At 53.2% G+C, this 17,580-nt stretch overlaps 9 protein-coding genes across 9 annotated transcripts; 1 reads left to right on the top strand and 8 right to left on the bottom strand.

Moving 5' to 3' along the window:
* The first annotated feature begins 607 nt into the window (after nucleotides 1-607).
* BDV59DRAFT_162299 (ATG3/ATG10 family protein) lies at nucleotides 608-2,045 on the top strand. Its single transcript, XM_073687576.1, has 2 exons — nucleotides 608-1,229; nucleotides 1,308-2,045. Exons 1-2 carry the CDS (start codon nucleotides 706-708, stop codon nucleotides 1,861-1,863), a joined length of 1,080 nt encoding a protein of 359 aa, XP_073542583.1. The 5' UTR covers nucleotides 608-705; the 3' UTR covers nucleotides 1,864-2,045.
* BDV59DRAFT_189867 (uncharacterized protein) lies at nucleotides 2,040-2,459 on the bottom strand. The gene has a single exon (XM_073691675.1). It carries the CDS (start codon nucleotides 2,436-2,438, stop codon nucleotides 2,268-2,270), a length of 171 nt encoding a protein of 56 aa, XP_073542582.1. The 5' UTR covers nucleotides 2,439-2,459; the 3' UTR covers nucleotides 2,040-2,267.
* A 145-nt stretch (nucleotides 2,460-2,604) lies between these two features.
* BDV59DRAFT_206630 (putative cell wall protein) lies at nucleotides 2,605-3,313 on the bottom strand (the record flags this gene model as incomplete). The annotated part of the gene is made up of 2 exons (XM_073694827.1): nucleotides 2,605-3,177; nucleotides 3,227-3,313. 2 exons carry the CDS (start codon nucleotides 3,311-3,313, stop codon nucleotides 2,605-2,607), a joined length of 660 nt encoding a protein of 219 aa, XP_073542581.1.
* Nucleotides 3,314-3,715: 402 nt separating this feature from the next.
* On the bottom strand, nucleotides 3,716-5,685 carry BDV59DRAFT_162291 (uncharacterized protein). Its single transcript, XM_073687575.1, has 2 exons — nucleotides 5,589-5,685; nucleotides 3,716-5,459 (listed from the first exon to the last, which is right to left on the bottom strand). The coding sequence occupies exon 2, from the start codon at nucleotides 5,318-5,320 to the stop codon at nucleotides 4,043-4,045; it is 1,278 nt and encodes a 425-aa protein (XP_073542580.1). The 5' UTR covers nucleotides 5,321-5,459; nucleotides 5,589-5,685; the 3' UTR covers nucleotides 3,716-4,042.
* A 130-nt stretch (nucleotides 5,686-5,815) lies between these two features.
* BDV59DRAFT_189864 (uncharacterized protein) lies at nucleotides 5,816-6,224 on the bottom strand. Its single transcript, XM_073691674.1, has one exon. It carries the CDS (start codon nucleotides 6,127-6,129, stop codon nucleotides 5,827-5,829), a length of 303 nt encoding a protein of 100 aa, XP_073542579.1. The 5' UTR covers nucleotides 6,130-6,224; the 3' UTR covers nucleotides 5,816-5,826.
* Nucleotides 6,225-6,272: 48 nt separating this feature from the next.
* BDV59DRAFT_189862 (uncharacterized protein) lies at nucleotides 6,273-7,889 on the bottom strand. The gene has a single exon (XM_073691673.1). The coding sequence runs from the start codon at nucleotides 7,498-7,500 to the stop codon at nucleotides 6,676-6,678; it is 825 nt and encodes a 274-aa protein (XP_073542578.1). The 5' UTR covers nucleotides 7,501-7,889; the 3' UTR covers nucleotides 6,273-6,675.
* Nucleotides 7,890-9,762, bottom strand: BDV59DRAFT_189860 (dolichyl-phosphate beta-glucosyltransferase). Its single transcript, XM_073691672.1, has 3 exons — nucleotides 9,248-9,762; nucleotides 8,406-9,179; nucleotides 7,890-8,350 (listed from the first exon to the last, which is right to left on the bottom strand). The coding sequence occupies exons 1-3, from the start codon at nucleotides 9,362-9,364 to the stop codon at nucleotides 8,006-8,008; spliced, it is 1,236 nt and encodes a 411-aa protein (XP_073542577.1). The 5' UTR covers nucleotides 9,365-9,762; the 3' UTR covers nucleotides 7,890-8,005.
* A 5-nt stretch (nucleotides 9,763-9,767) lies between these two features.
* On the bottom strand, nucleotides 9,768-13,186 carry BDV59DRAFT_189850 (uncharacterized protein). The gene is made up of 6 exons (XM_073691671.1): nucleotides 13,109-13,186; nucleotides 12,948-13,031; nucleotides 12,478-12,649; nucleotides 11,810-12,381; nucleotides 10,275-11,758; nucleotides 9,768-10,217 (listed from the first exon to the last, which is right to left on the bottom strand). The coding sequence occupies exons 3-6, from the start codon at nucleotides 12,621-12,623 to the stop codon at nucleotides 10,080-10,082; spliced, it is 2,340 nt and encodes a 779-aa protein (XP_073542576.1). The 5' UTR covers nucleotides 12,624-12,649; nucleotides 12,948-13,031; nucleotides 13,109-13,186; the 3' UTR covers nucleotides 9,768-10,079.
* A 578-nt stretch (nucleotides 13,187-13,764) lies between these two features.
* BDV59DRAFT_189845 (FAD-binding oxidoreductase) lies at nucleotides 13,765-15,908 on the bottom strand. The gene is made up of 3 exons (XM_073691670.1): nucleotides 15,609-15,908; nucleotides 15,064-15,549; nucleotides 13,765-14,996 (listed from the first exon to the last, which is right to left on the bottom strand). The coding sequence occupies exons 1-3, from the start codon at nucleotides 15,783-15,785 to the stop codon at nucleotides 14,064-14,066; spliced, it is 1,596 nt and encodes a 531-aa protein (XP_073542575.1). The 5' UTR covers nucleotides 15,786-15,908; the 3' UTR covers nucleotides 13,765-14,063.
* Nucleotides 15,909-17,580: the final 1,672 nt, after the last annotated feature.

Genomic DNA, 17,580 nt, shown 5'->3' with positions numbered 1-17,580 from the left:
AACCTCCTAAAACGTGAGCTTTCTAAGCTCTATCCAGCCCTCTTTCTGCATGGAAGATCTCGCGTTGATTGGACTACATTTAAGCATGCAATTAAGCAGGCTTGGAACGCCATACCGCAGAGTACCATTGATCGTTTAATTGAGTCTATGCCCCGTAGACTGCAGGCAGTTTATTCTGTTCGTGGATGGTATACTAAATACTAATATAAATAAACTACTATTCGAGTTTTATGTCCATAGAGCTCAGTGTGGTGGAGTTATTCGCATTCAAAAAGTGGTCATTTTACCGAGAAAGTGGAGTGTAAACAGACTTTTGAACCGGGTTGTAGTATGTAATTCGGCACAAGCAATCAACATGGCCCACGTGCAGTGAGCAGTCCAAGCTGTCCACCAAGATACGAATTCTTCTCGAGTCAGCTAAATTAACAACACTACCTAGGTATGCTCTAAGACGAACGGATATAGATGAAGTACACATCCTCCAGATAGGGCACGGTTTCCACGTGATGCCAGCAACTGGATCAGCCACATGATGGCAGGTACCCCGCGTGGTCCACCGCCACATCTGCTGATAAGCGTCACCGTCATTCTGCCTTCGTCCACTTACCCCCATCCAACCTTTCTGCATCTCCTCGCTTCTCTTTCCTCCAGGGACACAGACAAACCAACTACTCTGCACACATCCGAATCAGAAGCAGTTACAAGATGAACATCCTCCACTCCACCCTTTCGACCTGGCGCGATCGCCTCGCCCCAGTATCCCGCACCTCCACCTTCCGAACAACCGGCCAGATCACCCCCGAAGAATTCGTGCTCGCCGGCGACTACCTAGTGTACAAGTTCCCCTCGTGGTCGTGGGCCGACGCCTCCACCCCTGCCCAGCGTGTCTCCTATCTCCCCGCTGGAAAGCAGTTTCTCGTCACCCGCGGCGTGCCCTGTCACCGACGCCTGAACGAGAATTTCGCCGGCGATGCCGGCCACGAGGACGAGATCGTGCGTGACATGCTATCGGGGGGCACGGGGGCGGGCGGGGATGACGACGATGGCTGGCTGCGCACGGGAGGCGGGGGCGCGGACGCAGCGCAGAGTCGCATCCGCGACGTACGGACGGTCGACGAGGCCGGAAACATGGGCGAGCGCGACGAAGAGGAAGAAGATGAGATCCCCGACATGGAAGACGACGATGACGACGAGGAGGCGATCATCCGGGAGCCGGCTGGGACGACGCAGTATGTTCTTCGCCTCCGCGGGGGTTACTCCAGCGGTGTGACATTTCTCTGGGATGGAACAGACTAACAGGAACACAGGCCAACCCGCACATATAACCTCTACATTACGTACGCCAACTTCTACCGCACCCCGCGCCTCTATCTCTCCGGATACCTGTCCGCGTCAGAACCGCTCCCCCCGCATCTCATGATGGAGGACATCGTGGGCGACTACAAGGACAAGACCGTCACGCTGGAAGACTTCCCCTGGTTCGAGGGCAACGTCAAGATGGCGACCGTGCATCCGTGCCGCCACGCATCGGTGATGAAGACGCTTCTGGACCGCGCCGATGCCGCGCTCAAACTCCGTCGTGACAAGCTGAAACAGGCTCAGGCAAATCCGTCCGCGGGCCCAGTGGCTTCAGCCAATGAAAGTGGGCTCGAGGGTCTGGTCGATGACATCAATCAGTTGTCGGTGAAGGAGCAATCGCAACAGCAGCAGGATAAGTCGGCCGGGGGCGAGGAGTGGGAGGTTTTGCAGCATGACGAGGATGAACAGGTCGCTATCCGCGTGGATCAGTACCTGGTGGTGTTTTTGAAGTTTATTGCTAGCGTGACCCCGGGAATCGAGCATGACTTCACCATGGGTGTATGATTGTTTCCTGGTTGATGTTAATGATTTATTGTTTTATCTTGTGTTTTGTCTCAGGGGGTTTCGGCGTGAGAATTTCTACAGGGCATTGATGATTTGAACAGCCGCTTCTGCGAGGTTGCATCGGACGAGCTAATGAATGGTCTTTCAGTTAATGAGAATGAAATTTATGACGAACTAAATTAGGTAACACCAAGTTTTATGATAATACAAATCACCGCCACAGACCTCCTAACAGAGCTTGAAATGGGAAGAACAAATGTGAAGGGGTAGGAAAAATGGAAGGAGAAGAAGAAAAATCTAATATGGAGAAAGGATGAGGTGATTAATTGATGATTCAAGAGGGAACAGAAGAAAGATAGGGGTGTTGATGGGGGAAAGTGTAGAGATGGTGAATTAGATGGATGTCAAAGGGAACAAGCAAGAAGGAAAACCAGGCATGGGGATAGAAAGGGGACAGATGGAAAGAAAAGTGCTATGGGTAAAGTAAAGGGAGAGAAAATGTGACCATCAGCAAGAAACTGCCAGTGAAGCCTGCCTACTTGTCCAATATGACAGGCGTTGACTCGGCTAAGCATGCTGGTGGATGCAGAGAAGGGACAACGGTGGGGATTAGAAAAGTGTAAATGCAGAATAATGTCGCTCGTACAAGGGGTGGCGGTGATGTGACGACGAAGGAATTTGTGTGCTGGGTCAATGATGTGCAGAAGGCCGCGGTGTATATATGAGCATTTGACTGCAACACTATGCAGAGCACAGACAGGTATAGACCGGTTCAGGCTCCTCTTCTGGCTCAGGAGCCGGGCATTCGCCAACGTCCTCCTCCATGAGAGGCTCATAGGTGGGTTCGGGGGTAGTGGTAGTGGTAGTGGTAGTGGGAATGGAAATGGAGGTAGTGGTTGGGGTGTGGGTGTACGTGGTAGTCGGGGTAGTGGTGATGGTGGTGGTAGACGTGGTACTCGTGCTCGGGGTAAAAGTCGAGATGGTAGTCTCAGATATCGTGACGGTGGGCTTATGGGTATGGGTAGTACTAGTAGTACCGAGAGGGGTCAAGGTGACAGTAGGGGCCGGCTTTTGAGTCTGATGATGGGTGTGGTGGTAGGTGCCTGAGCCGAGACCGGGCCCTCCGGGAATCCCGATGAAGCTGCCCTCACTGTCCTCGCTGTCATCGGAAGAGTCGGAGGAACCGGGGCCTTCGTGATGACTGGAGGAAGAATGTTTGCCGGAGCCCAGCTTAGGACCGCCGGGTATTCCGATGCCAGCGCCTTCACCGGATTCAGAGTCCGAGTCGACTTGTCTCTGGACAATAGATTGGTCCTGTTGCTATCAGCTATGGCTTGTAACTGGGGAATAACTGCAGTCTTACCTTAGCAAAAGGTACCGAAATCACAGAAGCAGGCCCAACAGCCAAAAGAAGGCAAAGGAGCGTGGAGAGGGACTTTGCGTTGAACATTATGTCAAGACTGGATTGTGATGGAGTCTATGAAGACCGAATGGATGATTCTAAAGGAGAGGTATAGGAGTAAAGAATGCTGTGATAAAGGAATGAATGAATGAATGAAGGTTTGATGATCAGAGAGAAGGAATGTGTCTGGATGATCGAACCTAGATTGAACAGAAGGCTTCTTTTATAACCAAATCGCAAGTCCCTTCTGACCGCAAGAAAAGATGAGTTCCAAGGCATACAGCCCTTTCCAGGGTGGCGTAGGCCCTGTATACAACCCCATAGGGGTACCATGCAAGGCCCAGATCCATGACACCCTATCTTGATAATGCCGGCGCACGAGTATGTGTGGAGAGCATACAAAGTGACAGAAAAGGGACAAGCCAGGGCAGACGATAAAAGGATGGTTGGGGTTGCAGCGTTGGATTTGACACAGATTGACGCAAGGAGGTATACGATTATTGACTTTGCAAAGTTGCTACAGTGAAAAGACGACAAGGCTGGTCATAATCGATTCAGTTAGTTACACATGATCATCACTTTGCAACGCTGATGCATATCAAGTAGTGGCAGGCATCAAATTCAGGCCATGGGTCGTAGTATCCACGTAAACATCACAAGAAAATAGAAAAACCTAAAAGCACACCCGTTCGGTATATAACGAAGTCCAGAACAGAAGAAAGCAGCTCATCCAAGTAAAAATAAACTGCAAACGTATTTTAAAGACGATTCCCACATTTAGTGCAGCTCGGTGCCAAAAGCTGTCCCGAAGTTCGTAGTCTTCTTGAATTTGATTTCTGGCTCAGGCTCAGCCTGATTGGAAGCGGCGGTTTCATCCTCTGGAAGCTCCTCGCCACCGGACCGTCCAACGGCCTGTCTGGCCTCGTCCAGGAGTTTCTGGTTGAGCTCCTTCAGGAACTCACTGTCGTGGTCCTCCTCGTTCAACAAGGAGAGGGGCCCCTTCAGGGCGGGATCATCTGGCAAGTCGGCGAAATACGAATCGGAGTTTTCTGCAGGTTGCCGCGGTGCAGCCAGAGCAAGGGGTTCGTCTGCATCCAGAGCACCCTCCTTGGGGGAGAGCTGGGCTGTTTCCTCGTCACGGTCGATGCACACCATGGGGGTGTGCCCTGCATCCCTTACGAGGTTGGTCTCCGGAGGGCCTAGATCGGAGAGTTTTAGCTTCAGGCTGTTTCGACGCTCCATGGCCTTATGGGACGCTGACGACGGGGAGGTCTCCCGGGACAACGGCGACGGCGGCGTCATGACGCGAGCAACGATCTCCGGCGGCAGAGCAGAAGACTTGAGCGTGATGCCGTCAAGCTTACTGTCAAGCCTCTCGATCGGCACAGAGACACTGGCATTTGCAGTCGAGTCGACTGCATGAGATTTGGGTGACAGGGCGGCGTCGAGAGACGGCGGGGATACTGCTAGAGTTCCAGCGTGGCCCCCTTGCTCCGGGATCGACAGGTTCTGCTGGTCTGATTTCTCCGTGTCGGTAAAAACCCGGGTGGGCCGGCTTCCGGGGCTCGAACCCTCCCACACCTGGGCGGTGGTGGTGCTACGATTATCGGGCGACGTTGTCGAGTGCGGGGCCCCGAACGGCAGTTGGAATGATATAGATCTTTTGGGCGCCGATGCGCCCGTGTGCGAGGCGCTAGTCACATTGCTTCCTCTCCCACTGCTGGTCCTGCCGTGATCCCGCTCAAGCGATTCTAGCTCCGTGATGCGGGCCAGGAGGACGTGTCGCTCATGTACCCACAGTCCCCTTTCCTGTGCGAAAAGGGCGCGTTCAGTCTCTATCATCATCCGCTGGCGGTCCAGGAGGGCCTGCACCTGCTGGAAGTAGCTTGCACTCAACGTTGCAGAGTCGGCTTTGGTGCCAAGCATTTGCGTCCGGTGAGCAGCGTGAGCGTGAGGGACCGACTGCGTACGGCGGATGGGAGTTGCGGTAGGCGAGAAGCGTACCTCTTTGTAGAGGCTGCCATGGCCATTGGGGACCTTCGTTGAGGATTTCATGATGGTGGCGGTATCCAGACCGCTCTACTGAGACAGTTGAAGGAAAAGGGATGGATTGGAGAACGAGGGAGATGGAAAGGATCCCTCATAAAAGGGATGACAACGAGGGGAGTGGGAGAAAGGGCAAATCAGGTCGTCCCTAGGAGCAGAGAGAACACCATCAACGATACAATTCACACTGTTGGCAATCGACTCTCGCATGGGAGTCGGGATTGCCGCTTGTGGAGAAGCCCCAGTTGCGACCAGGGAACCATCAGGGACCACATACAATGTGGCAACTATCAGAGGGGGGAACCGAGCTTATCTGCTGCTCCCAACAATCAATTCCGACTGAAGTGTCTGCGATTTCACCGACTGACGATGTATCCACCCTGTCGGAGGGAATAGCTGGGATTCGCTGTCGTGGACAGGCCTGGGGGCGTCGTGTTTGATGGAGATCAAGCGGCCATACGAGGACGGACAAGTGGACGGTCCGCTTAACTGCAGCGAAGTAGGGTTCACAGCATTCACGATTCGACTGGAGAAGACCCAAAAATTAGCTCTCTATCTCGGCCTGCAAGAGGGAGTGATTGATAGACGGCAGCGAGACAGGTGGAGAGTGATTGATTTAAATGATGGGGTTGAAGGCTGATGACGGCGAAATCTGTCCCACATGCGGGGGAACAAACAGTGACATACCGAGAGAGACCTAGTAACCTGTACAACAGCGTCCTGGGCGATGTAGTCGGAACCAGGATGAGAGGCTGACGACAGATGGATGAAAGAGCAGACGACGAAGCGTGGAAGAGGATGAGACTAGCCCCATTCATACTATTGAGGCCTGAGGCCGATCACGAGGCAGCCGATGACGTTATGCCTCTCAACGTTGCAGGCAAAACAACCATCTCCAACCCTCCTTTGCGCCGTCATGGAGAAACGGTCCCGATCGGCTCCTGCGCCGGAGACGCCCGAAAAAAAAAAGGTCTCGTCCATGCATGTGTCGTAATCGAGCCGTCGTACGGTTGATCCCTGGTGGTTTTCATTAACATTACTGCGAAGCTAACTACAACGCCCTGACCAGGGGTCTCAGATCGGGTCCCAGATCTATCCGACATGGTAAAATTACATATTGGTATTTTCATACAGATCTCGCTAATTGAAAAAGAGCACCCCTCTCGTGGATGTCCCGATGGGGCGGGGCAAGGTACGCCGTGATACTAACCTCCCCAAAGCGTCATCTCGCAGTTGGAACCGACCAATTACTCACGAACCCAACACTCCACGTCTTGAAGAATGAAGTCAGTCCCATACCACAGCGGAAAACCAGCCGGCGGATATCGCCTTAGCCGCCAGAAAGTATCAGACAAGACTAAACGTCAAAGGGAAGGACGCTCCTGCGAGCTACGTCTCCCAGATTGAAGGGTGCGTTGCGCCTCGTCCATGACATGACGATGGATCGACGGCAGTGCGACAAAGTGGAGCTCCTTGCGCATCGCGCCAAAAATCGTGGCCAGATACCTAACACCACGGGCCGACAGCTCCCGACCCCCAACCGAGCCATATGCGTAGTAGAATCGAGGATCGAGGTACAGCACCACATTCGTCCATCGGGGTAGCTTTTCGCTCAAAACTCGACCAGCACGCTCGTACTCTTTCAACGTCCGCTTCGGGACGCCCGTCTGCGAATGGACGAAGAAGAAAACCTCGAACCCGACGCTACGGATACGGGTCCGGGCTGTCGCACTAAGAGTGTCGAGAAATGCCCCGAGATGGTCCAGGTTGAACGAATTCATGAAAAACAGGGTGTTTCGCGAATAGAGGTAGTCCTCCACTTCGTTGTGGAGCTGCCGGTTGACGGAGAGTAGACTTCGGACCTTTCCGTCCTCACCGACCCAGCTGGGACACATAGACAATGCCCGATATCGACCGCGAGCCGTGAACGTATTTCCTCGGTCGTGTACGACGATCAAAGGCCGATCCATGTAGTCATTGGGAACAGTTACCGCATACTCATAGATCATCAAGCGAATCTCAAACGGGAGTTGGAGTAGCGGTGAATCGTTGGGTGTTGAACGCGTCGGAGGGTTTATAGATGTCGCCATCTTCGTGACATCAGATTCGATGCTGCAACAGCCCCAGGTTGGCGTTTCAGGTGTCAACTGAAGGTGTAGTATCGGCCTAAAGACAGTATATGGAGTCATCCAAGGGGTTCTCCAGGATGACCCAATCCAACTTCGTTTATATCAAGATGCGTCCAATGGAGCAAGATCGTACCAGACGATATGGTTCAGTGAATGGCGTCAAATCAGCTCACGGCGCAAGAATATGACTGCCATTATCCGGTGGATTCCAACCCGGAGAAATCACGAAGGTAGATGATCACACCACGTCGGTCCGCCCACTGCATCGATCTCGCCGGGAATACAGCATTTCAAATATCGAAATCAGGGAAAATACTTGCTCGAAAAACTTTATCGGCGTACCTGAGAAGCTGCCGTGAAAGTGTGGAACCGTCCGACGGAAAGCCGAGCATGGCAAAACTATGCTGACTACCCCGATTGTTCGGAAGTTTGCCTTAGCCTTTGCCACGGCCAGCTGGACATGTGGAAACACGCCAGGGAGGAACTATGCAAGTAGATTCAAGTATATCGATGATCCAAAAATTCCCTAGTGGTCTATGTAGCGGCCCTGTGCCGTTCACCTGCTTCAATTGCGTCGATACACCCCGAGCGACCATGCCACACGAAGCACCAACAGCCCCCAGGCCATCCCAAGACTGTCTCGGAGGACGTTCAGCTTGCTTCCTTTCACCTCTCGCCAACCCACGGGGACCTCCACGACGGGGATGTTGGCAAATTCGGCGAGCATCAGCATTTCTACGTCAAAAATCCATCCTTCTGAATGCATATACGGGACAATGTACGGCAACGATGTGCGAGAGAAGAGCTTGAATCCGCACTGGGTGTCTTTCACCGTAGCGGTCTTCCGCGGCGTCATCAGCCACAGGATCAGATGGAATGAATGCATCAGGAAGTTTCGTAGCTTTGAGCGCTGCAAAGCCACACATTAGCCTCCTAGACCCACACAGGATACACGAGGTACCTACCTGGACGACAGCCTCACTTCCAACCATATGCGCCCGCGAGCCCACAGCGACGCCCCGGCCGTCGGAATCCTCCACCTGGCGACAGGACGAGACAAGCTTCCCCAGATCCTCAAAGTTGCTCGCGCCATCCGCGTCCGCGAACACCACATACTGACCGCGAACGTGTCGCATGCCATGGGTGACCGCGCCGCCTTTCCCGCGGTTCTTCGTCAAGGTCACGACGCGGATCGTTCCGGGGGGGATATGCACGCCCTCGTGGGCACCGGGGGTCCACGGCCCGGCGTAACCCTTGGGATGCAGCGAAAGCTGGTGGTCGCGCGCGAAGCTGAATGCGACCTCCTCGGTGTTGTCGCGGGACCCGTCCGAGACGATGATGATCTCCCAGCCCTTGTCCAGCGAGACGCCGTTCGCCACGTGGCCGTTGACATGGCCATTGGTGGGTTTCCGCTGGCGAGCGCCGGCCGCCTTTTCGGCCGTGCCGTTGGCGGCAAGGGTGCCGTACATGCGTTCCAGGTAGTTCACGGCTTCTTCCAGCATTCCGCCGAGCCGATCCTCCTCGTTGTACGCAGGCACGACAAGGGACATGAACAGCTCCGCGTTGTCCATGGCTGCGTGACTAGGCGTTCGACTGGGGGTTTTCTGCAGGACGTCAAGCCAGCAGGGAAGGGGCTGGGGTTGAGTGATGGAGCCATCTTTTGCGAGGGTGCGGTAGTGTTTTTCTTCGGGCCTGGGGCGACGAGGGACCGGTGCGACGCAGAAAAGGACGACGTAGAGCTGCAACGAATGAGGCAATGGGTTAGCGGTGATGATGGGACTGGAGATTCGGAGATCGATCGACGTACAAGGACAACAGCTCCGAGCAAAGTTGCCGCGAGCGTCACGAGGAGGACAGGGAGGGGGACATTGGCGAGGAGCTCGGCGCAGTGAACGCAGACATCTGTCCACGATTCTTGCGACATGACGAATGTCGCCGTTGGGATCGAGGTGATCGACGGAGAGAGGAAAGACAGGATGATATAGGACAGCGTAAGCCGTACGGAAGGGGTGGAGACGGAGGATGAGCTTAAGCGCTCGAGCAAACAGAGACAATCCGGACTTGGCCAGCCATGCGACACGGAGTTGGTCTCGCAAACACCCACTAGGACGGGGGAGGGATCATTATCAGGTCGACAGTCAGTCGGTGTTTCAGTACGTCTGGTCCGGCGATAGATGAGAAGTGGTTATAGAGGGGAAAAGGCGGGCAGATCTCCGACGCGTTCCTGTCGCCAGCTTGGCCTCTTTGCGTTCCGTTGCGGTTTAGCGTCGGCGGCCGACTCCACACTTACGTATGCAAACTATATAGATCGAAGACTCTACGATGAGTACTAAGTGGATGCATGGTTCCTATTATTATTTCTGGCTATCGTCACCATAACACCAGGGGCATGTCACCCCAAGATGGTACTCCCTCCTAGAGAAGTATTTATATCTACAACGACTCTCGTTTCTCCGTCGCCGGGATGGACCCATATGTCGGCCCGCACGATCGCTGCGGCGGTCGGGATCGAGTCTGAACAGGCCCTGTGTAGGATCCAAGGAACATACCCAGTTTGCAAAAAGCCGGGTAACAGGATTGGTCATCTCCCTTCGGCGCCGGGAGCAGCAGTACGTAATATAAAAAGCATCGATACAGCATTAAGATACCTGCATCTGAACGTCAGGTTGGGTGGTAGAAAACGGATTGTAAGGCTGGACAAGTTGCTCTAGCTCAAGGGCGAACGGTGTCACCGAGAACTCGTGCGTGGCGGAATCGTACGTGATCCAGCGGTTAAACTGTGGACAGGGCATTAGAATCAGAAAGCACGGCATTAGATCGGGCGACAACCATACCTTTGCAAGTTGCACCGCTAGCCAGAGACACTTATGCGTCCTGACAAGCCACAACGACGGCCACTCGATGTTGCGCCCTTCGTCATCCGTCGGGCCCCCATCGAAATAATGCGGAGGATAACATGACTGGCTCCACACTTGCCCACGAATAAGAAAGTCCTCGGGCGCCCATTTGCAGTCGTGACCCCTTGGGTATCCGTCTTGCTCAACATAATCCATATTCACCTCCGGACGGAACATACCGTTCAGACAGGAAACAAGTTTTCGCCATGGCACGACAGCCTCGGCGTACTTCATGCCGGCTGCGGTGCGGGACAAGCACCAAAGGAATGATAGACAAACGTTCAGCGCCGGGTATATGTGTTGATCGCCGGTTTGGTCGAGGAAAACCGACATGGTTTCAAAAGCGAGAAAAGATCCATAGAAGACAAATCGCGACGACCTTTGAGGCTCGCAGAGAGCAACAAAATCAGAGACCACCTTCTGGGGTTCACTAACGGGGGTCCAAGTCTCTGTGGCGAAGGTATAGATGTCGTCGTGGGACTTCTCTTGTGGCATAGTCCCCTGTTGGAATTCGCCCACCAGGGGCGCATCAGCATGACAGTATTCAAGCATGGCGGCGAAATTGGCGGAGGCGATGTGAACTCCCTGCATTCGGAACGCAGGCCCAATGCGCGTGATGAATGTGTCTAGAGGAGGTAAGAATTCGGCGACCGACGAGAGAAAGCGGTCTGAATCTCGGCCGAAGAGGGCGCCGTGAGCTGCCACAAAAGCAGTTATTAAATGAGGGTGACTGCTGCTACTCGGTTTGGGATTGTGCAGAATTGGATTGAATAGGAGCAGAATGCTCTCGCGTGTTCCCGCAAACGATCGCACACTAACTAGGGACTTTGTGTAGTAGAAGAGCTGCTGCAGAATGTAAGGTCGAGAGAGGACGGCCAGATGGTGCTGGATCCGACCAACATCCGGGTTCCTATCCGCAGCTCTGTTATACCAGTACCTTGCGACCCCAGCCCACACCTCCCGCTCCTTCAGGTCGGACTCCTCGACCGCCATGCGGTACCTCGACAGGTCCCCCAGGCACTCAATCCACGTGTCCTGGAAGCCCGGGACCGTCTCTAGCAGCAGGGTCATCATGGAATAAGCCAGGTAGATAAAAGTCAGCATGTGGTCCAGGGACTCCGGCAGGCGATGTCGCAGGAGCTCCAGGAACGAGTGGATGCCGTAGCGCCACATTCGAGCGGGCATAGCGTACTTCTCCGACAGGCGTCTCAACACGGGACTGGCGGTGGGATGCTGGGACGCCATGAAGAAATCGTGGTGTTCTTGGAGGAGGGTGCGGTGCAGGGCGATGAGGGCCTGCCACTTCTGGTTGTCGAGGGGAGCTTGGGACTCGGACTGGGCTTTGTCGATTTCGATGCACTTCTTCTCCACCATCACCAACCCAGCATAGATGCCTCGGACCTCATTGATCAATTGCTCTTCTGTTATAGGATGAGTTTCTGGCTGAAGGAAAATCCCATGTGGTGCTGTACCTCCGGCTACCGCAGAGACCCCTCCAGCGGCTTTCTGTTCATTGCTCAGACCTTCCGCCGACTCCTGACCATAGCTCAAGTTCTCCCTGGATTGTCGGGATCGCCGCGCGGGAAGCATCGCCCCGGGCTGCTGACTAGCATTCAGATGAGACGGAGCGGCTTCCTCACTGTTCGACACGGGACTGGGACGCATCATCGGCGGTGGGAGCTGAGAGGGACCGGCTTCCTCTCCTGCGGGGTCGGCGGGGAATCGAGACAGAGACGTTCTCGAGAGACGAGGCTCGCTGTCGCCGAAGGGTGACTTTCCAATGCGATTTTCGGCGGCTGTTCGACTGATCGGGCGATCTGGTGAGGCGCTATGTGTCGTTCGCCTTTTCCATACTTGACGGCGTCCCTGAGATAGATTGGGTGATGGGTAGTCGGCCCCTCCGTGTTCGCTGAAAGCGTCCGAGGGACCCGCCGAGCCAGGTCGGTTGTTGGAGAAAGTGAAGCTCCCTGAATGATACGCTCGGTTGGTTATGGACGATCCCATTGGAGATCCATCGTCGGAGGGGAAGGGTAAGTTCGATTTTCTGGCGGGTTGGGAGGAGTTAGAAGGAGCTGAATCGCAATGATGCGTTGCGGTGCGCGAAGGTGGGATCAGCCAGGAGAAGGGACCGAGGACCTACCTGGGCGAGTCCGTGTCGAATTCTGGCTCTACCGAGGTGAAGGACTGAGGGTCTCGACGATCCGAAGAGGATACTGGAAGGATTCCAGAGGATTCCTCGCGGGGACGAAGTGGAAGCGATTCTTGGTTAACATTGTCGTCACTCATCGTCCTGGGTTTACGTAATACGTCATCTAACCGGGTCAGAGTCTCTTTCCTTCTTGTGCTGTTTCTCGCGGGTGAAGTATGCAGCTTTATGAAAATCCAAGCGGGAAGCAGATCAAACATCAAGGGAAGATCGTACGCACAGGGACGGTAGCGAAGGGGCCTGGGGAGGGAGAACGGGGGGGAGAAGAAGGATGATGAGGCACAACGGAGGCGGGAGGACAGCAGATCATCCCGGACGGTTGACATTTATACCAGGAAAAATGCAATCAGGCGAGAAAGAGAGCATCGATACCCGAACGCAAGTAAAAATATGGCTCAACTTACCTGGGAGAGGCGGTTTATCTACAGCCAGAGGAAAAGTTAGGCAACTAAGCGCCTCATCCGGTCGAGATGTCCGGTATCTTCTGCCTAGTTGCATTAGACCCAGAGGTCATTAGATGAATTCCACGGAACTTCCATTTCCACGCCACATGGAGCTGACTCACCACTATCTGACTTGTTGATTTATAATGTTCAGTAGCGCCAGAGTCAGCCGACGGTAGAAGACCACAAAGAGAGAGGAGGCTTGGAAGGGGGAACAGGCGGAGGAGGGGCATCGGATTCAGAGATAGACATACTGATCTTCCAATAGTAACAGTGGATCTATCGGTGAGGGTCAGTACATAGTGCACTCTGCTGCGTCCATACTCAGTAATAATCGTACCTGTGCAGTCCCAGGAAAACCGTTTCCCATCCAGGCAGCTGGTTGCCTCGTACGTATGAGGGTTTGGGTTGCAGGCATCAACCCGGTATGTAACGATCGGAATTCGGGAACCATGATGAAGATCACTTCGTATTGCGTCTCTGATACGCTCTCTTCCTTCTTTTCCTGAACTACCGTGCACGGGCTTGGCATGGGATTCCCCCGTATCCTGTATCGTACTGTATCCATGGAAGATTGACTGGATGAGGGTTTGGAGCCGACCTCCTGTCGCCATGGTCCGTACCGTATAGTCACCAAACGCTATGATCTGCTCCGTAGGTCTCTACTGACTCAGGTAAATTGCTCATTCTGTCAACTACTACTGAGAGCGCCATCGGACTTCTCTCGGGAAACTATAAATAACCCCAGGAGGCTGTGCTTTTGAAAGTTAGGAGTACCCAATAATCCACCGACGGAGTTGCCTGGAGGCTCGGTGCCTCTGCCTGATCATTCTCAGAGAGCCCAATCTCTCCCTCTACAGATAATGGCGCCTTTTGTGTCTAGTTTGATCTCGTTGCGGCTCCTTTGTAAATGCTCAATTATTTAATGTGCATTCGAACTATAAAGTCGAGGCATCTTTACCGCCCCAACGCAATGGAAATTGAAAACTCGAACCCTCAAAAGACAGACAAAGAAAATGATAAGGCGCTCTCAACACTATCTCGGACTATTACACTTTCTGGCAAATGCCTGAAAGACTAGAACGGATTCACCACAGGGGCGCCGCTCAGCTTGAAGTATCCAGGTTGAAGCGTCTGGAAGACTCCTGTCGGATCGTACTTGGACGCGATTGCCTGAAGTTTTGCTCTGTTTGCTGATCCGTAACTGGAGATAACATCCTGATACTGACTCGCGTAGTTCATGTAAATGTATTCGTGGTACAGACCGAGGCTTTTCGCTTTGGCAACGACTACGTCGAAGTAGTCGTTGACAAACTTGTAGACCGTCTCGTCATCGGACGCATTGTCCCACCAGGTGGAAATGTGCATGAGATGAAGGGGGCCCTTCGAAGCATCCAGGCCCAACGCGTTGCCCCCGTACTTGGTCATATTCTGCAGAATCGGCTCCGTGATGCCTTGGTAGATCAGCACTGGGTTGATACCCGAAACATTCGCGACTTGGGGCGACACCGAGAGGAAGTAGTCAACCGCCCAATTGGCGAAGTCTTCGTTCAGATAAACCGTGATCGGCCAGTAGACCTCGCGAAGTCCATTTGGGTTCGACTTTTGGACCGACGCACAATACTCCACCAGCGTTTTGGTGGAAAGCGTATCGGAGACGGCTGGGATGGAGCGATACTGTTCGAATATCGCGGGTTCGGTGTTATCCTCGACATAGGTCAACTCGGCAGAAGCCAGGTTCATTCCCTGCGTGTTCAAGAACGCCACATATTGTTGGGCATTGCCGTCCTCGGAGGCATTGTTGATCACGTTGACGAAGGCGTTCAGCACGGAAGGAATCTGATCCTCAGTGTATACTCTGGTGCCACCAAAGAGCGTACTGCTGGGAATGGTATAGTAGTTGAATTTGGTGACAATGCCAAAATTATTGCCGCCTCCCCGAAGAGCCCAGTATAGATCCGAGTTCTGCGTCTCACTGGCAGTGACAATTTGGCCCCATGCGGTGACAACCTGCGAATAGCGTCAGCGATCATAAAATTTGAGAAAAGCGAAGCCTTTCGACCCATGTTGGTTTTACCTCGAAGCTTTGCACATTATCTGAAGCCCAACCGTACAAATTAGAGTAGTACGAAATACCTCCACCAGTAGTTAATCCACCCACACCAATTTCAGAGACACGACCTCCGATCACTGCCAACCCGTGACTTTCAAGCGCAGAGTACACATCAGTCCACGTGTTTCCAGGTCCCACGGAAGCAATGGACTTGTCCGAGTTCAGAGTAACAGCGTTAATGTCCTTCAGCCACACAGTGATGCCGCCCGGGCTACTGGATGCGCCAGCAAAAGCGGCATGACCACCGCTTTTCGCAGCGAATGGACATTGCGTCAGCCGCGAAAGCAGAACAAGGACCGACACATCACTGGCTTTGCCAGGCTTGAAGACACAATGAGGCTGGACTTCCTCTTGCTGCACCGACCAGTAGGAGGAGGTGAAGTTCTGATATGTAGTAGTGTTCTGAGCGAACACTCTGCTTGCACCATAAAGGAAGCTCAAAGATCCGCACTGTTTCCGTGCCGTTAGAAAACCTGATGTGGGCATTGACAGTCGTGCTGAATACTCACCGCCGCTGTGCAAGAGCTCCCGATTGAGCGCTGCTGCAAACCAGCCAGTTGAGGAATGGCCGATACATCAACACCGTATTCTGCGAGGGCTGCTTTAACGTCGAAGTCGCCGGGCTCAGATGTTTGAGCCACGGCTACACCACTAATGGCGAGCAGGAAAGCCAGAGAGAGCCTCATCTTCAATTCCGGGATGAAGTCAGGAAAAGTACAGATAGGCAAGGGGGTGACAGAAGACGAAGAAACTCCAGGCAGTGCTTGGGAGATAAATTATATTCTGGTCTGATTGTCAAATCGACCGATGGTGGACTGACATCGGCCATCCACATTAGCGTGCGCATCGTCGTTCGGCTCATCGCTCTCCTTTTTTATCCAGAATGCTGTTTTTACCAAAATAAGAAATGCCATTGCGCTAGACAGCGCGTTAATCTCGCTTGGCGATGGAGTGATTTGGGGCAGATACGGTGGGGGCGATTGTAGACCCTCGGAATACAACCCTGTGGCAAATAGACCGTTGTTACTGGCCGCATGGTCTTCGCTAATTTTCTGGGATGCATGGAAGAATAGTAAGAGGAGGCTGACATCGTTGCTAGACCGGCTGCTTGCTAATTACCGAGAAGACAAGCCTCATCTCAGGAGAAAGTTGTAGCGAGGCCGAGTTCCGAGACAAGAAACGAAAAGCCGCGGACTTGACAACCGTCAGGAAACTCAGCATTCCCTGCCAAACTGAATGTCCAAGTCAGAACTCCACATCTACTCCGATGGACGTCCCAGATTTCGGAATCGAAGATCACGCAGAGACCAGTTCGCCCCGCCTCACAAAGGGATTGTCCCGGCGGAGAAAAAGGCCAGTTGTGGATAGCTAACCCGTGATCTTCGCTAACCGATGACCCCATATATAGTATGTAGGGCCTTTAGCGAACTTGAAACGTGGTGGATTTTACTCTGAGGGAGGAGGGAGCAATAACTGCAGCGATAATTGTACTCGGATTCAGGCTAGAGGCCACTAAAAGGGCACTACGACCCCTAGCTGCTTCACCACTCCACGCCGTCAGAAGATCCCTGTCATGTATTCGTACTCCGGAGTAGTGCGTGTAAGTTGGCTTAATTTGCCACGGATAGGAGATGCTACGACTAGACACAAAGAGCGATCCCCACTTCTTATCATATGTATTCCATGCTGTTATAGGTGGACAGAAGCGACGGTTTAAATTTACAGGTGGACATCGATAAGTGCGATCTCTCTACGAGCATTGTAGTTGAATTACGTGCAAGACTCTGGCCCACAACCATTGAACTATAATGCCACTCAAGCGTGGCTTCGTCTAGGCCTTGTATATGCGTGAGCTTGCTCAGGTACGGGGGTAGGCGACATTAATATACATACAAACAATTGTACCTGCTTGCCGAAGGGAACCGTGAACTCCATTCGCTGACAAGATGGCTTGGTAAACCCTTGCCATGCAGCTAGAAAATTCTCTCCATGTGCCGGAATCCCACCGGAGATTTCTCTCCAGCCTGTTGGCCAAAGTCTCAGAGCTAGACCCTGCAGCATGTACGAGTAAACTTAATATGGATATATTCCCGGGCTGTCGTATGCTGGTGCCAGCCCCTCAGGATATATTAAAGTGGTTTCTCTGAACCTGATGTTAGTAATTTCGAAGTTTCGTTCCATTTTAGTTCGCCATACACAGACACGCGCCTGCCGAATCGTGTACACCATGATGAAGGTAATCTATCCCTTGATTGTCACCAGTTAATAATCAAGGACAATCAGTGAAGCCCTCGCATGGTTCATCACCAGAAGTAACGATGGCTGGCAGCTATGTAACCGCGGAGACGATTCGAGGCACTGGGTATGCATTGATTGGACTCACTACACTCGTTGTCATTACCAGATTTGCAACAACTCTGTCTCGCATAAAGGAACTCAAGGCCGAGGACTATCTTCTCGTCTTTGCATATTTACTCTTCC

This window comes from Aspergillus ambiguus (genome assembly GCF_047715705.1).
Source record: "Aspergillus ambiguus strain CBS 117.58 unplaced genomic scaffold BDV59scaffold_81, whole genome shotgun sequence".
Taxonomy (NCBI): Eukaryota; Fungi; Ascomycota; class Eurotiomycetes; order Eurotiales; family Aspergillaceae; genus Aspergillus; species Aspergillus ambiguus.
This window is presented reverse-complemented; position numbering and strand designations above follow the sequence as displayed.

Coding starts and splice junctions, on each gene's coding strand:
- BDV59DRAFT_162299 (XM_073687576.1), top strand. CDS start 706: ATGAACATCCTCCACTCCACCCTTTCGACCTGGCGCGATCGCCTCGCC. Junction 1,230..1,307: donor GAGCCGGCTGGGACGACGCA/GTATGTTCTTCG, acceptor ACAGGAACACAG/GCCAACCCGCACATATAACC.
- BDV59DRAFT_189867 (XM_073691675.1), bottom strand. CDS start 2,438: ATGCTTAGCCGAGTCAACGCCTGTCATATTGGACAAGTAGGCAGGCTT.
- BDV59DRAFT_162291 (XM_073687575.1), bottom strand. CDS start 5,320: ATGAAATCCTCAACGAAGGTCCCCAATGGCCATGGCAGCCTCTACAAA.
- BDV59DRAFT_189864 (XM_073691674.1), bottom strand. CDS start 6,129: ATGAATGGGGCTAGTCTCATCCTCTTCCACGCTTCGTCGTCTGCTCTT.
- BDV59DRAFT_189862 (XM_073691673.1), bottom strand. CDS start 7,500: ATGACTCCATATACTGTCTTTAGGCCGATACTACACCTTCAGTTGACA.
- BDV59DRAFT_189860 (XM_073691672.1), bottom strand. CDS start 9,364: ATGTCGCAAGAATCGTGGACAGATGTCTGCGTTCACTGCGCCGAGCTC. Junction 9,180..9,247: donor TGCTCGGAGCTGTTGTCCTT/GTACGTCGATCG, acceptor CATTCGTTGCAG/CTCTACGTCGTCCTTTTCTG. Junction 8,351..8,405: donor GAAGTGAGGCTGTCGTCCAG/GTAGGTACCTCG, acceptor GTGGCTTTGCAG/CGCTCAAAGCTACGAAACTT.
- BDV59DRAFT_189850 (XM_073691671.1), bottom strand. CDS start 12,623: ATGAGTGACGACAATGTTAACCAAGAATCGCTTCCACTTCGTCCCCGC. Junction 11,759..11,809: donor GGTCTCTGCGGTAGCCGGAG/GTACAGCACCAC, acceptor ATCCTATAACAG/AAGAGCAATTGATCAATGAG. Junction 10,218..10,274: donor TAGCGGTGCAACTTGCAAAG/GTATGGTTGTCG, acceptor CCCTGTCCACAG/TTTAACCGCTGGATCACGTA.
- BDV59DRAFT_189845 (XM_073691670.1), bottom strand. CDS start 15,785: ATGAGGCTCTCTCTGGCTTTCCTGCTCGCCATTAGTGGTGTAGCCGTG. Junction 15,550..15,608: donor GGAGCTCTTGCACAGCGGCG/GTGAGTATTCAG, acceptor GCACGGAAACAG/TGCGGATCTTTGAGCTTCCT. Junction 14,997..15,063: donor ATAATGTGCAAAGCTTCGAG/GTAAAACCAACA, acceptor CGCTATTCGCAG/GTTGTCACCGCATGGGGCCA.